General features: G+C 57.0%; 2 protein-coding genes across 6 annotated transcripts in view; one reads left to right on the forward strand and one right to left on the reverse strand.

Moving 5' to 3' along the window:
- LOC119063086 (fumarylacetoacetase) overlaps window positions 1–15558 on the forward strand; it is a 109327-nt gene that overhangs the window by 12381 nt on the left and 81388 nt on the right. The window contains exon 14 of one of the 5 annotated variants that reach the window (XM_037164214.2): window positions 1416–1621. The exons of the other annotated variants lie outside the window; for them this stretch is intronic. Within the exon in view, the coding sequence (XP_037020109.2) occupies window positions 1416–1495 (80 nt within the window). The 3' untranslated portion in view covers window positions 1496–1621. Of the gene's footprint in view, window positions 1–1415; window positions 1622–15558 lie in introns of those variants that run through there. 5 annotated transcript variants of the gene reach the window in all.
- CTXND1 (cortexin domain containing 1) lies at window positions 3403–15234 on the reverse strand. The gene is made up of 3 exons (XM_037164222.2): window positions 15020–15234; window positions 4902–5061; window positions 3403–4397 (listed from the first exon to the last, which is right to left on the reverse strand). The coding sequence occupies exon 3, from the start codon at window positions 4333–4335 to the stop codon at window positions 4156–4158; it is 180 nt and encodes a 59-aa protein (XP_037020117.1). The 5' UTR covers window positions 4336–4397; window positions 4902–5061; window positions 15020–15234; the 3' UTR covers window positions 3403–4155.

The raw sequence follows: 15558 nt of genomic DNA on the forward strand, positions 1-15558 counted from the left end.
TCTCCTTGGCTGTGTCTCCTCGCCTGCAGGCCGCCATCTGCCCTGCTTGGCCCCACTCCGGCATCCCCAGGGCTCTGTCTCCTCACTCGGTCCTGCGCCCCAGCTTGGCGACCACGGGCTTTTAATCTGACTCTCCCCAGACTGGAAGGACCACGGAGGTCCTGCTCTGTCCCCCTTCTCCCTCAGCAGAACGACAAAATAATGCCAGGTTCCCATCATTCTGAACTTGGCAGGGCAGAGACCCTGTGTCCGGGCATCCGCTGTGCCCACTGAAGTAGGGAGGTGGTGGTCAGCTTTGCCCACCGGATGAAGAGGGGAAGTGAGAGGATATAGTCGCGCCCTGCATTCAGGAAGCGGGAGGGGTGGTGTCGATGTACCTCCTGGGCCAGAAGGGCAGATGAGGCACGAATGCCGCAACCTGGCTTCTTGGGCGACCCCTGCCGGACAGCGCATGCAGCACACGCCTCTCTTGCCTGCGTCCCTGCCTCGCTCGGGCTGCTCCCTCTGCCTGGGACACGCTCTCATCCGCCTTCCCTGGGGAACGCCTACCCGCCAGTCCACTCCCAGCTCAGATTCGCCCTCCTTCCTGCCCCGTGTCCCCCACGCCGCGCTCTCAGCGCCTTGTAGGCCTTCTCCTCTAACTCCTGTCCCACCTCGAGGACAGGGACGCCCTCCTCCTCCTCTTCCTCCTGTCTGCCTTTCTTTCCGGTCACTCTTGCTGAAGCGGAATCCAATGATTGACACTAACGCTGGCCGAACACCTGCTCTGTGGGAGAGGACACGCCGGGGGCTTCACGGGACTATCGCACCAAACCCTTGCACACCTGAGTGATCAGGACTGTGACTCCTGCTTGCAGGTGCGGGGGCTGAGCTCAGAGTTCCGGCTAGTCACCCCCTCCCCCTACTTATAACTGTCACAGTAGCTGATATTTGCTGTGCAGTCGCCGAGGACCAGGTGCCGTTTTCAGAATTTTCTGTGTGTTTACCTCACCTTTGCGCCAGTCCTGAGCTGTGCTTATTGTCATTATACCCATTTCACAGATGAGGAGACTGAGTTTCAGAGGGGACGCAGGTCACGGAGCCAGTAGGCAGAGAAGCCAGGATTTGAACCTGGGCATCTTGCTTCGGGCTAATTTGCGGACCTGGGGTTAGAACCCAAGGTCACGTGGAAAGCTGTGGAGCATCCTTGGGCTGTTTCTGAGGGTCCGTGACTCGCGGGCCGGGCCTGGAGTTCCACTGCAGGTGCTCCTGTCGCTCCAATAAGCTTCTAGTCTTCTGCCTGACATGCCCGACTGTCCTTCTGACAGCGCCCTCCTGTGGCAGGTCCAGCTATGTGATGGGCAGCGGCCTGAGGCCTTGGCTCCAGAGATCCCAGCCAGGGGCTTCTTGCTGACCCCTGTCCTCCTCTGTTTCAGGACACTGCCAGGGGGACGGTTACCGCGTCGGCTTTGGCCAGTGTGCTGGGAAAGTGCTGCCCTCTCTCTCACCAGAGTGAGCTTCTCTCTGGTGCCCGGAGCAAAGGGCTGGACCCCCACCCCACCCCGGGGGGCTGGGGGCCCCTCCGTAGGCCGGTCCCTCCTCCAGTCATAAATAAAGCCACCGTGCTCTGTGCCCACACTCAGAGGCCTGCCTCATCATGGAGGGCGACGTCCACCCACTCCTGTTTTTGAATTGATTCGGTGGGTCAAGGTGTGTGCCGCTGCCTTGGGAGACGGCATCCATCTGCTTTCACTAGAGAGGCCGAGGGTCTCTGCATAGTTTTCTGATCCGACACCCCAGGCCTCACATTTTCCCCGGAACTGGGGAGAGAATGGCACCCGGGTCGGGGTTCTCAGAGAAACGGAACCATCGGGGCATGTGCGTATTAGAGGGATCGAGTTCACAGACTTGGCTCACGGGGTTCTGGAGGCTTCCAATCCAAAAGCCACAGGTGGACGGCGGGCTGCAGACCCGGGGAGGAAGCGGTGCCCCAAGACCTGTTGGCAGGGACTCCCAGGGCCAGTGCAGGTCATCCTCCTGCGGTCCGCCCTTGCCACCCCCATTGTGCCCTGGGAGGGTGACCTCTATGGACAACATCACCCAGGGCCACTCCCTCCCCCTTTGGGTTGGGTTGGGGCAGTGGGGGCACAGGCAGAGTGAGGGACGCGGAGGGAAAAGCTGCAGGGTCTATTCTCACTCCTTCCCTGCCTGGCCATGGTTTGGGGGTAGCTGTGTCCCCCTGCGTCCCTCTCCTGGTGGCCCGACAACCCCTGTTGGGTTCTGAAACCACTGTGTCCTTTCCTAAGCAAAGGATGGTGGTGGCCCCTCAGTGTTCTCGGTCCTGGGTTATTCCCCACCCTTAACTGCGACAGTACTTTGGAAACTCATTTTTCCCCCGGTGGCCTGTCAGAGTAGGACCCATTTTGGGGACACAGGGGCTGGCAAGGGAGCTTTGAGCTTCTTCTGGGGGATGGTGGTGGCCCTGCCTTCCAGGGGGGCAGACCGACTGCTTTCTGAGGAAGGGCTTTCAGGTGGCCTCATTTCGCTTCACAGCGGGTGTGTGAAAACTGATGATGGTGACAGTCAGTTGTGTAAAGTAACAGCCACCGTGTCCCTTGAGGCCAGGCGCTGGGACAGGTGGTCATGACTGTGGCTGTGAGCAGGGGCCCTGGCTGGGAGTTCGGTCTGTCAGAATCGGCCCGGGAAGGTGAGGAGAACCAGGGTGCCTGGTCTGTGCGGGGGCTGGGGGGCACCCGGGACCTCGGTTCCTCCCAGCTCAGACCCCGGCTTCTCCTGGGGTGGTGGCATCAGGAAGCGCACTCAGGTTTGCCCGTGTTCTGTCGTTTCATCCTCACGGCGACCTTGAGAGGGAGACGTCCTTGCCCTGTTTTTCTGATGAGCGCACCGGGGCTCAGAGAGGCTGAGTTGTTAGGGGCCGCACAGCAAGGGAGCAGAGGGATTGGGACTTGGGACCAGGTTTGCGGGCTCAGCGCCACGGTTCCTGCCAAAGGGCCACAGATGTAGGTGACGGGTGGGGAGAGGCTGGAAAGGAGAGGGAGGAGGGAGGCCCCAGGAGACTCATTATCAATAGCCTAGTCCTTGCCTCTTCCCCCCAACTGTAGCTCATTTCATTCAAAGCACCCCCATCCTGTCCTTTTCTTCCCACGACGACCTCGTGCACACACACACACACACACACAGCACCAGGCTTCTCCTCCCCCTTTGTGAGATGAGGGAACTGCGGCACTGAGAGGTGCAGTGACTTGCTCACGGCCACACAGCCTTGCAGCGGCCGGCAGGACTAGAACCCAGGTCTCCCCAGCCGGCTGTGGTCATTCACGTTCTGGACCGCGCACTTGGAGGCGTGACTACATCCAATCACTGTGTGTGAGGGAAAAATTACCCAAACAACGAAACGTTTGACCAAAGGACGTGATTATTAAACTGCGACCTTGCCACCTGTTGGGATTCCCTGCAGCCACTCACGGTGACGCCTACGAGGGTGTCTGAGGGAGGGGGATGTCTTCATGCCGTGGCAGGGACGGGGTGACGTCATGCACGTGGTGCGGATCTATTTTAAAAATACGTGTAAAAAAAAAAAAAAAAGGCCGAGAGACTGTTTCGAAGTGGCAGCTCCTGGGAAGTGTTATTTCCTCCCTTTCCTCCTTTTTTTTTTTTTTGTATTTTCCCAAATTTCTAAAATGCACATTTCACCTGCAGCAGGAAAAATAGACCCCTCTCTATTTTTGTTTTAAAAAATAGGGCTGGGAAGCAGCTCCGGCGCCTTCGGTGGGTTTTCTGGGGAGGCACCGGCATCTCCTCCCACCATGGTGCGCCCGCTGGGAGGCGCTTGGGTTCGGGGGCGGAGGGACATCTGTGCTGGGAGCCCCCAGGGCCAGCGACCCTGGCAGTCTGCTTCTCCAGGGCAGGGGTCTCCTCCCAACGAGACTGCCTGGTGTGATGGGGGGCGTCTACGCTGGAGCCAGGGAAGGCCACCGCCCATGTGACTCCCAGACTGGCCACGGCCAGGCCCCCCACAGCACCCCGGGTGTGTCCCTCTGGCACTCTTGTGAGAGCAGGCGAGGCTAAGGCGACTGTTCCCACCCCCGGGGGGCCACGTCCATCCCCCGTGTCTGCGGGGACACAGAGGTGCGTCCGGGCAGCCGCCCCTGCGCCTCAGTCGTCCAGGTGCTGCTCCTCCCAGGTGGAGGTGGGGATGGCGCTGTAAGGGTCCATGATGACCTTGGCGCAGCGGATGATCATGACGATGAGGAAGAGGCAGAGGAAGACGAAGCAGGCCAGGGTCAGCCCTTTGTCCACATCCACGTAGACGGGCTCGGGCGTGGGCTCCTCCATTGCAGGACGGCGGCTGCGGGCTCCTCCTCCGGCGCCAGGCTGGCTGGTACCATCTTCCGCCCCTGCAGAGAGCCAGGCCATGGTACCCACTCGCCCTGGGTGGGGGCAGGGCGCCAACTCCCTCCTTATTTGTCTGTGTCCCTGGAGTGGCAGCTCACTGCCGCCGCTGCCCCGGATCCATCCGCACCACCGCCAGCCCCGAATTCCTGGAGCGCTTAGCTGTACATTGCATTCCACCTCCACTTAGTTATCTGCTCCTCAGGGCAGCCATGGAGGCCAAGTAGGCACCTGTCCAGACTACGGTTTTATAAACATGAAAACCGAGGCCCAGAAAGGGGGCGCGGCTTCCCCAAGGTCCCACACCCCAAACCGCAGGCCTCTGCAGGCTTGCCCCATCTCTGGCGGGAACAGTGCGGATCCATCTCCCCCACCCCCTGGGCAGCTGCAGGAAGACACAGGTGCAGGCTTCTGGTTGGCAGGTCCTGGCACACCTGACACCGCGGGGACCACGCTGTCCCCTCCTCAGGCCTCGCCTCCCTCCTTGCCTATCCCCAGAGGGCACTGACCTGCTGGTCGGAGTGGTCACCTCTTCATAAGGGCCAGGGGGTGGGCTGGCCCCCTGGACGGGGCCGCTGCAGGAGGAAGCGGGGGTGGTGAGACATCACCGCTGGGAGCCCGTGGGAGCAGTGACCTTCCCGTGGAGAGCAGGCACCGGGGCTGGTGTGGCTGAAACACAGCAGGACACAAGGCCAGTTACTGCCCGAGGCATCCGGCCATAGTCGTGACCTGGGCTGGCAGGAGGGACTGGCCTGGGCAGCTTCTCCCCGGGTACCACGGGGGTGACCATTGTGCTTTATTCTAATGCTGCTTTTTCTTTTCCTTCTCTCTTTTAAACGTCATAACTTTAGACAAATCCTGGTAAACCATGAATAACAAAATTCGCCATCCTGACCATTGCTAGCTAAGTGTGCAGGTCAGTGGAATTAGGCGCATCCACCATGTGTAGCCGCCCCCACTGTCTGCCTCCAGGACTGTCTTCATCTGGCAAAACTCAGACTGCATAGTCGCTGGGCGGGGCGCTGAGGGTCGGGGTGGAAAAGGGGAAGGGACTGAGGAGTACCGATTGGTGGTTACAGAAGCGTCACGGGATGTGAAGTACAGCAGAGGGCTATAGTCGGTAATGTAATAACCCTGCGTGGTGCCAGGCGGGTCCTGGAAATATCAGGGGGGGGCCACTCTGTAAAGTATACCATTGTCTAACCACTGTGCTCTACACCTGAAACTCATATCAAATCATATGAGGTCTAAACACTAATGGAAAAACGTTTTTAGCCCTGGCCGGTGTGGCTGAGCTGGCGGGAGTGTCTCCCACACACCAAATGTTGGGGGTTCGATTCCAGTCAGGGTGCGTACAGGAAGCAGCCCATTAGTGTTTCTCTCTCTCATTGATGTCTGTCTGTCTCTCTCTCCTTCCCCCTTCCTCTCTCTCTCAAATCAATAAATATATCATCAGGTAAGGGTAAAAATATATATAATCACTGACCTGGTCAGTGACCCCCTCATGCCATGTCATAGACAAAGAGACTAGAATTCAGGGGGGAGAAGAGGCCTCAGAGCCCCAGAGCAAGGGCACAGCTGACCTTGGAGTGAGCCCCGTGTCTGACCCCAGCCGGGCCTGTGTCTCAGGTCCCGTGACATTGATTCCACGTGGCTCTCGGGGAAGGATGGATGGGCGGCAGTTTCGTGCTGCTGAGTTTCACAGCCAGACTCTGTCTGGCCTCTCAAATCCTGACTCTGAAATCCTGAGCCTGAGAGAGCCTCAGGTTCACAGGGGGTGCCCTGCACGGACTGCAGAGGTCAGACCCAGAGAGACTGCCAGGCGACCCTCCCTCGTCATCCTGGGGCCAGGGTCTGGACCTCTAACCCGGTGGCGGACCGCAGAGGAGGACACCGTGTTTTCCAGATCCTTCCGGCTGCAGGGAATGCCAAGACCGGGCACTCGGAGAGCAGATGCGCCTCCCCGCCCTCCAGATGGCGTGTGGTTGCTAACCTTAACGCTCGGAGCACGAGTCCCATCCAGCTCTGTGTGCAAATGAGGCCGTGACACTCAGGAGGGAACATAGCTGCTGTGCCCTGGGAACTGGGGGGCTAACGTCCCCAGCAGCCAGCCCAGGGGTCCCCAGTACAAGTGCATCGTCCTTCAGCACTGAGGCTGTATAACCACAGGTTCCACCTGCCAGCTCCTTGAGGCGCTGGGGGTGATCTTGCTCCAGGATCAGGGGTGCTGATCCGGGAGAGTGAGTGTTGTGTCCAGGCCGATCTGCCACACTTGTCTAAGTGTGCGGCAGACCCCCGTGGAGGGGGCTGTGAGTTAGCACATGCACACAGGCAGGCTGGGAGCCATGGACTTGCAAGACATGTCATCTGTGACCACGCACACCGGAGTCCCCATCTGCCAGCGCTCTATGTCCTTTCCTCCGCCTCCTCTTCACTCAGGAAGGAGGCTGTGCCAAGTGCCCCTGCCGCTCCCCTTGACCTGCCACCCAGAACAGATGTCAGTCAGCACAGCCAGCAGGGCCCACACTTGGGAGCCTCCCAGGAGGCCTGGCCGTTGGGGACTGTCGTAAGCTTGGTCAATGCCGAGTTAGATTTCTCCAAGGTGTGGTGGAGACACCGTACCACCCAGGGGAGGCCCTTTGCCTCCGGTCACCAGGGGCTGTTCCCTGAACCAGGCCCAGCAGCCCTACTGGGGAGGTGTGGGTGGCCAACCGTGGGTGAGTGCGAGGGGTGAGGGCGGGTGGGACCCTGGAAGGGCAGAGTCCTCACCGGCTGTTTCCGACAGCAGCAGCAAATGTTTTGGACAAGAGGCCAGAGCGGTTCTCTAAGGTGAGATGGGCAGCAACACATGAAGAGAATCCGCACTCTGTAGCGCCATCATCATCCCTCCCTCCCTGCAAAATGCCGGGAATAAAAGCATCTTTGTCCGTCTCCACCTGGGCTTCCCCACCAGTCACCAGCTCCTCCTCCTCCTGGTGATGGGGCCGTCACACCCGGCTCCCCAGCCGGCAGCTCAGACGCAGTGGTAGATATGGAAGAGTGTTACACACAAGTGCAAGGTGTTTGGTGGATGTCTCCAGGGGCAGAGCTGCGGGACATGAGGAGAGATGCCCCAGGCCCTCTGGAGTGAGGAGTCAGGCCTGTTGGAGGAAATCACAGTGGGCCCAGCTCCGCCACCCTGCTGTGTCCCCCATCTTCTGCACAGAGACTGCCCCTCAGCACCTGGCTGAGTTTCACATCCTAGTGGCCAAGAGCGTGGGCGTGAGAAGATCAATCCAGCATGATGTTATTAATTACCCTTCTCTGTGTAGAGTCCTTGAAAGTGTCTGCCTGTTTTCTGCTGAACACAAAGCCGTTCCTCTCAGGCTCTGCTAATGCTGTCCATCTCCCCCACCCCCCCAGCCCAGCACGCAGGGTTGAAACAAATAGACGAGGCCCAGGAATTTATGTGTGTAGCCTCGAGCTCAGGACGGTGGGGAGGACACTGGTGCAGGATGTGTCAAAGTCAACAGAAGCAACAATCATCCCTCCAATCTGGATAAAAAGAACCGTGTGCACGAACAGCCTGACCCAGAGCGGACGGTGGGGGGCTGGGCCCATAGTGGCCTGTCCCTCAGGCCAGCAAGGGGGACTGAATTCTCCTAGAAGGACGTGCAGCACATTCAGAGGCTTCTGTCCCAGGAGAGATGAGGCATCGGACCGGGCGAGCTCTCTCTGGATTCTGTACAACGAAGACGGCTGCAGGGGGACTGGCCAGCAAGGACCCGGTGGCTGTGCACAGTGCTGGCTGCAAGGATGAGTCAGACCCAGACACTGCCCTCTGCGATCCGAGCAAAGGTGACACAGTGACTAGGAATCGTGTCGCTAATTGGTTTCCTGGTGATGCTGATGCTGCTGGTCCGGGATCGTCCCCACAGACAAGGGCAAGGTCGGCCCTGATGCTGTTGGGCACCTACCCCCGCTACGATAGCATCTGTTTCCCAGCCGCCTCCACAGACAGGGACAGCATGCAGGGGTGGGAGGAGGGACTGGAGCCAGTCCTTGGGGTTTGAATCTCAGCCCAACCCCATTGATTGGCAAGGCGCCTTGGGCAAGTGATTTACTCTCTCTGGGTCCCAGTGTCTTCACAGACAAGACAGGGGTGAGTTTTGAGCACCAGGACCATGGAGTCGGAGGGTCAGAGGGGAGACATCGATAAGGCACCGAGAACTGGCCCCCGCAGAGATGGCAGTGCACACGCTGGTGCCGCTGTTCTGCCCCATCCAGGCGAGGACGCGTGGCCAGGCCGCTGGAGGCCTCAGGCCTTGGACGTCGAGGACCTCCAGGCTGTGACTCCCACCTGCCCACCAGGCATGCCGAGGGGTCACTTGTGTGTTGACCTCAAGACCGAAGAGTCGATTCTGGTTATTTGTTCATAAAACAAATAACAGTCATTCGTTTCGTTTATAGATCTGGGTTCACTGGGCTCGGCGGCATGGTATCTCTTGCTAGGAGTTCCAACGTGCAGTTCCAATCAGCTGGTGTCTGGGCCTGAGTCCTCCGGAAGGTTCCTTCACCCACAGGTTTGGTGGCCAACTGGGAACATTCCCTCCGCTGGGGCTGGGACAGACTCCGCCGACCCCTGACTGGTCGGCCCAAGGGTCACAGCCAGTGTCCCAAGAGAGACCAGCAGTGGCCACATGGCCTTTCTTAAGACAGACACGGAAGTCACCAAATGTCACTTCTGCCTCATTTCAGACATTGAGGCAGCCTCAACGGCCCACCGGGTTCAAGGGCAGGGAATACGGACTCCACAGCTCAAGGCCGTGACTGTCAAAGAATTTGGTGCATATTTTAAAACCAACCTGAGGCTCTGTCCCTGAAATCCGCCTGCCTGCTGCTCAGATTGCTCAGAGCCCTCAGCAGCCTCACTCTCTAAGATGTGTTTCCTTGTCCCTCCCGCCCGTCGCCACTGAACCCCACCGCCTCATGTCCGTGATCCGTGTACTGGGCTTCGTTCTCACAGATTCCAATTACACAAGCAAGCGAATGAACAGCACCAGAGAGATACACAGACGGAGAAAGTGCTGGAGGAACAATGAAAATGATGTTATGTACCTGGGAATCCTAGGGACTCATTAGTTCCTTTTTTTAGACTCTTCAGTATTCCCCCGAAACCTCCACGAAGTACATCTACCTATAATTGGAACAATCAGAAAAATTTTTTTTTTCTCAGAACAAGTATATTGAAAACTAGATGTTAAATGTTTCTCGTTCTGAACCAAAATCTTAGTTCCAGCTATTCAGGTATGAAAAGCCTTTGCCCTTCAAAGAGGCACATTGCTGCTCCAAAGTCATTCTATAAAAAGGTGAGAAAAGTATCATAACAGATCTGGGATGAACAGAAATAATCTTTCTGATATGTATGTTGAAACTGGAGCAGTTTGGGTTTTTGTGGTCAAAGGGTCGTGGAGAGAAGATGCGCTGGCGTCAGATGTGGGAGCACAGATTCCCTCCGTGGGCGGGCGTCCCTCTGTGACCCCGGGGCTGCGCCATGAAGACTGAGACTGTGCCGGCCTGGGTAGCGGGGCTTTGGCTCCAGGCAGTGCTGACAGCTGACTGAGTCGTGACTTCCGTGGAAGACGAAATTACAGGGCGAGTGAGCTGCAGATGTTGAGAGATCCGCAGTTTAATTGGAGCCTCATTTCCGAAGCAAGGTCGGTGATTCTCACTCGGCAGACTCGGGGTCCCGGTGCCTCAATCTCCCTTTCAGAGTGGCTTAAAGATGTGTGTCACCATCGGCTCTGTGCCGGGAGGTCAGTTTGGGTCAGGGGTGAGGGGCTGGACTCTCGGCACAGTGAGTGTCCCCTGTGATTCTCAGAGGGTTACTCTGCTTTGCTCATGCCACATGAGGTGTGTTTTCGCTGTCAGAGTCGGATTCCACGCACACGTCTCCGGGCCTGCTGCATGATGAGCACGGTGCAAGTTAACCTCGGGTATTCTCCTCTGTCAGCTCCTCCTAAAATGTAGGAGGTCAGTGTCTGTCTCTCCCTGTGACCCATGGGAAAACTAGCTCAGGGTGGTGCGTAAAGATGAAGGCCAGGGAACTCCGACAGCCAGAGGCCCTCGTGTGCCTGGGGCTCTGTAATTTGTGAGGTTGATTCCCAGATTGTCCCCTGCACTGTCCCCCATCCAGGCCATACTCCACGTACAGGGAGCCCTTTCCCTAAATTGCCCCCCCAACACCTCTGCATCTGAGATGCGTCTGGGAAGAGGGGTAGCGTCCGTCTGGTTGCAGGGTCCACCCTCTGGACTCACAGTTGGGGAACCTGCTCTGAGCTGGGCGAGGGGGCCCTGGGTGGGCGGCGAGCAGAGTGGTACAGGGGCAATCAGTTCCAGACAGTGGCGTGACCCTCGAAATAGTCCCCCCACGCTAACACAGATGCCCATGACCTTTCTGAGGTGTATTCTCAGAAAACAGAGAAACCGGTGAACAAGACGAGGAAGGCTAGGAAAGTGAGTGAGACCTCGCTGGGCCTGTGCATTGGGTAACAGTCACCTCTTTGCTCACATGGGGAGGGGTCTGCCCGGGGCTACCTGGGGAGAGGCAGGATTTTCAAAGGTCAGACTGCAGTGTTTCCCTCTCTCCTGCAGACGGGATGAATGTATTGTGATTGTTTTAACTGGGGCACAGGGAAGGAGAACGCACGCTCTGGCTGCCACCAAACAGTTCTGCCTTGTGCTCAGTGCCGATGGAACCCAGGTCCTGGCCAGAACGTGGAGTCCAGAACATGGAGTCCAGAATGTGCACTTGTCCATCTGTCGGCCCCGGGAAGAAGAACACCCCTCCCAAACGTGAACTATTAGGAGGAGACGGGATCAGACTGTCTCCAAGACGAGGGTGATTGATCTGGGAAGCTGAGCGGTCCCGCTGGTGACGGAGGTTCAGATGGCAAGTCCCTCCTCGCCCTCCAGGGACCTAGGACTTAGAGGAGAGGCCTGGGGAAAGGGGGGGCATCACGTTACTCTCACGGCTTAAAACTCCTCAATGTCTGCCCGTTGCCTGCAGGCACCAACTAAAGGACATTTCATGAGCCAACACACCAGGCAGTTGTTGAGAAGGACAGTGAGACCTCACTCTGGCTCTGTGGGGAAGAAGGCCATGATGCATTAGCCAGGTCTTCTCTGGGCAAGGGAGGGAGGCCTGGCAGACGTGCGCCATCCATTTGGAGTCTTCTCGGGCCCAGGGGGCTCCTCTGAGCCAAGGATCAGTCAGTGTAGGCAGAGGGAGCTGGATACGAGGAGAAGGGCCACACGGCTCCAGGCCACTTGTTGGCTATCAGTGCCAGCTGCTGGATGACAAAGAGATGTCATCATGCCCGCCACCTGTGGTCCACTTGTCACAGCCACCAGGGCATGAAAAGCCATGTCCGTGGAAAGAACATCGTATTTCAACCCCTGGTGTTCGCCATGGGCCTGCTGGCGCGGTTCCTTCTCTCTGACCCTGCTGTGGTCTCTGGAGGGAACGCGGGGTTCCTTCCCCTCACGCCGCCCCAAGGACAGGAGGGAAATGCCACCTGGCGTCCCTGGGCTTCTGGGAGCCTGGCCTCCGTCCCAGGGGCACAAATGCCTCTGAGGATGCAGAGTGCAGTCCTGGGTGGCGTCCCCAGGGGGCTGCCCTACTTTGTGTGAAGACAGAGATGTAGTACAGAGTAGAATAACATTTGAAAATACTATAAACATCAAAACTGAGTAATTAGAGAATTAAAAATGTTAAAAACTCCCTCAAGCACAGAGTATCATCTGTACACTGAGCATGAAATGCGTGCTTTGAGGCCCGTCATTCGCTGAGACCCCAGGGTCACATTCCTGCCTGTCATGGGCACAGCGAGTGGACAGGATGGGAGGAGAGAGGCTCAAGGCCAAAGCTATTGCCACCTGTTATCTCCTGTCCAGGACATGGTCCTTCTGTGTGTCCCCTGAAATAAGTTTCCCAGGGGCCCCACCTGGAGGGCTGGCAGTGTCATCGTCCCCAACGGTACAGCAGGCACCCTCCAGGAATACACAAAGAAAATCTGTCCCCGGTGCAAACAGGAGCAGACCACGGAGCGGGAGGTGTAGCAGGACTGCGAAACACCTGCTGCGTGCTCTCTCCTATACATCACGAGCTGTGATTTCCACAGCAGCCCGGCTAAGGAGGCGATAATTCTCCCCAAGTTTGTAAACGTGAAACCTGAGTCTCAGAGGGAGGCCCAGGCTCCCAAGCAGCAACCGACTGCAGAGACCGGTTACAGAGGGACCACCCACTCCCAGGCCCCAGATGGGAATGATGTCACGCAATCTCACCCTCACAAGGTGGAGCTGGTGATCAGTCTGAGCACGGAGTCTAAGCCAGGGTGTGCTTCCCCGGGCAGCTTCAGGGGCCAGGTGTGGTGCCAGTTTGCAGTACCTCAGCTCTCCCACCTTGAACTAACGGGGGCGGGGGGTGGGGGTTCAAGGTGCTCCTCATCAGGGAAATGGGGCTAAGAATCGTCACTCTGGGAATTATGTAGGTACCTAAAATGTTTGGCATATAATAAGTGCTTCGTAAATGAGAGCTCTGAAGCCCCAAAGGGCAGCTCATTCAGGTCACCTGCCCAGTGGCAGAGCCAGGAACAAATGCTGACCCTGCCGGCTGCAAACCCTGGGGTCCTGCTGGGCTCTGGACATGAGATAACCAACACCCGGGGCCCGTCCTGTGTTGTCGGGAAATGCCCCTGTTCCCTTCGGCCAGCTCACCGACTGTGATGCGCTTGAGGAACAGCTCCTCCCAGAACAGCTCCAGTGTTTGGAAATGGTGTCACTCCTAATGTCTTAACATGAACTCCGTTATGTTTTAAAAAAATGCTGCCATGGACCATTTCCACGGCGTTGAATGCCAAGACTCAGTGCGTTGTGGCCTTTCTTCCCATCAGAGCTTGTTAGAAGCAACTGACCTCAGAGTCTTGGAACGGTGTCAATTTTATAAGCGCTGTTCTTTCTATTGTGGCCAGACAGGATGATTTAAGGACATTTTCCTTGATATCATCTCACTTTCCACTTAAATCATGGAAACAGTGTCTCGTTTCAATAATACCGTATGCAAAGCCACCTTAGGACTGCAGGTTTTGACTCCGAGCTGTGGCAGCGTGGCCTGAGAGTGTAAATATTTGTCGGGCAAAGATTAGCAAAGCAGTACATTCAGAATGGCTGCCTCTCCCAGGAACTCAGTAAAGAAATAAACTGGGAAGATATGGGTTTCTCTAAATCATAACTTATACGCTGTCACTGAGCTTCTTCTAGCTGAAATATTTGGGGGGGGACTAATGAAGCTTCATACTATTATTCTATAAACCCTTATTTCACCATAATCATGTTTATTTTAAATTTATATTTCAGATACGTAATAGCTAGAAATGTGCTATAATTTTCCAGACTCATTTGAGTTTCGAACACACTAAATTTCATGCATTCATTACTGGCGTGTTGTTCAGAAATAAGAAACGCGACTGGAAACAGTGATGGGGAAATTAATCGTTCGGAACCAGAATAGATGAAGGCAGAGATCACACAGAGTAAACGAACAGCCTGCCCCTGATAAATGTGGATAAATGTGAGGTCATTGGATTCAGAATGGTTTTCCAAAGGTGAGTTTTTGCTTGCACCGTTTTCTTCCTGATGTGTCCTCAAAGCTGGTGTGTAGCTCACGCTGAGCCATCCCTGAAAATGTGGCCCTGGCCCTAATCCAATTTATAAATCACATCGAAGGCCTCCGATGTTCGGCTTTATGATGTGCTAAGCCCACTTTGCAGGTTTGCAAAGACCAGAGCTCAAGTTATCGCGGTTTGGGTCAAGAGGCGGCTTAAGGAGGGGAGCTGGGGGCATCCAAGGTACAGCAGCCTTACCAAACATCTCCTGAGAAGGTGCATCACCGTGGTCTTTCCCTTTCCCAACTTTCCCCTCGGCAGTACAGACTCGGATAAAATTCAGTTCTCCAGTACATTCCCCAGAATATCACCCATTCTCCACTTCTCCACTGATGGAGGATGAAATATTTGAAAGGCGAATTGGGCTTTCCGTCACAGATCAGAACAGAAATCCAGCTGAGACCCGACATTTAGAAAGGCTGCCATGAACAGAACTTTTCCCAGAAGTTACATCAATGCTGACCTTCAGCGGCTACACGGAGAGACATTGGTTCTGCGTTCACTGTCAGCCACAGGAAGGAACTGCATTTTAGGCACTGAACTTGACAAGAAGAAATTTCTAACTTTGACTCAGGGACAACTCACGCTGCTCGAAACCCTCCGTGGCAGAGGGGCCTTAGGATCCTCGGATGGGGAGCTGAGGGCTCGGCGGCGTGCCGGTGCCTGAGCACAGTGTTCTTCCTGGTGTGGAGACCCGCACCGACAGCACGGCCCGGGCCACTGCAGTCCGAGCCAGTCAGGGCGACAGCGACCTACCGGCCCTCCCCCGCCCCCGAGCGGCAGGACGCGCGCCCCCGAGGAGAGGTTTCGGCTACACCTCAGTGAGCAAACCAGACCCTCTGCTTGCCACCCGGGACCCACTGCGCGCCGAGACAATCCTTGCGCCCCAACCCGCAGGCGCCTGGCGGGTCCTGCATCCTTACCTGGAGAGGCCTGTCCCGTGCGCTGTCGGGGCCCTGGCTGGCTGCGGCACCTCCCGGCCGGGGTCGGCGGGGCGCAGGGGGCGCTGCCAGGCCCGGCTGTGCGCGCGGCAGCCCGGCTGCGGCTGAGTCAGCGCCCCGGCGGAGCGGGCGAGCCCGAAGCAGCCGCCGAGAGGGGGCTCTGAGCGGAGCGGAGGCCGGCCTGGCATTTTAAAGGCGAGGCAGCTGGATGCCGTTCAAGCGGAAACGCAGGAGAAACTTCACCCCCGGCCAGACAGAACGTGGGCTGCGCGGGGTGGGGGCCGGGAGCCCCGGGCAGGCTCAGGGACCAGTCTGGGCGTTCAGGTATTTCACGTATGGAAAAGCAAACACCTCTCCCCGAGCCTCCGCCTGCATTATGCTTAATATCCAGACATTTCCACTAAAGTTAGAATTAAGGCCAGGAGGCCGCTTTGGAAACTCTAGTCAAGGCCAATTAGACTGGAGAAGAAAAAGGTGTGAAAATACAGAAGTTGTACCTCTGCAAAACCAATGTATATATT

The sequence above is a fragment of the Artibeus jamaicensis genome, unplaced genomic scaffold (genome assembly GCF_021234435.1).
Source record: "Artibeus jamaicensis isolate MK-2021 breed Jamaican fruit bat unplaced genomic scaffold, CSHL_Jam_final scaffold_612, whole genome shotgun sequence".
Classification (NCBI taxonomy): domain Eukaryota; kingdom Metazoa; phylum Chordata; class Mammalia; order Chiroptera; family Phyllostomidae; genus Artibeus; species Artibeus jamaicensis.

Excerpts from the sequence above, each read along its gene's own strand:
- CTXND1 (XM_037164222.2), bottom strand. The coding sequence starts at position 4,335 with ATGGAGGAGCCCACGCCCGAGCCCGTCTACGTGGATGTGGACAAAGGG.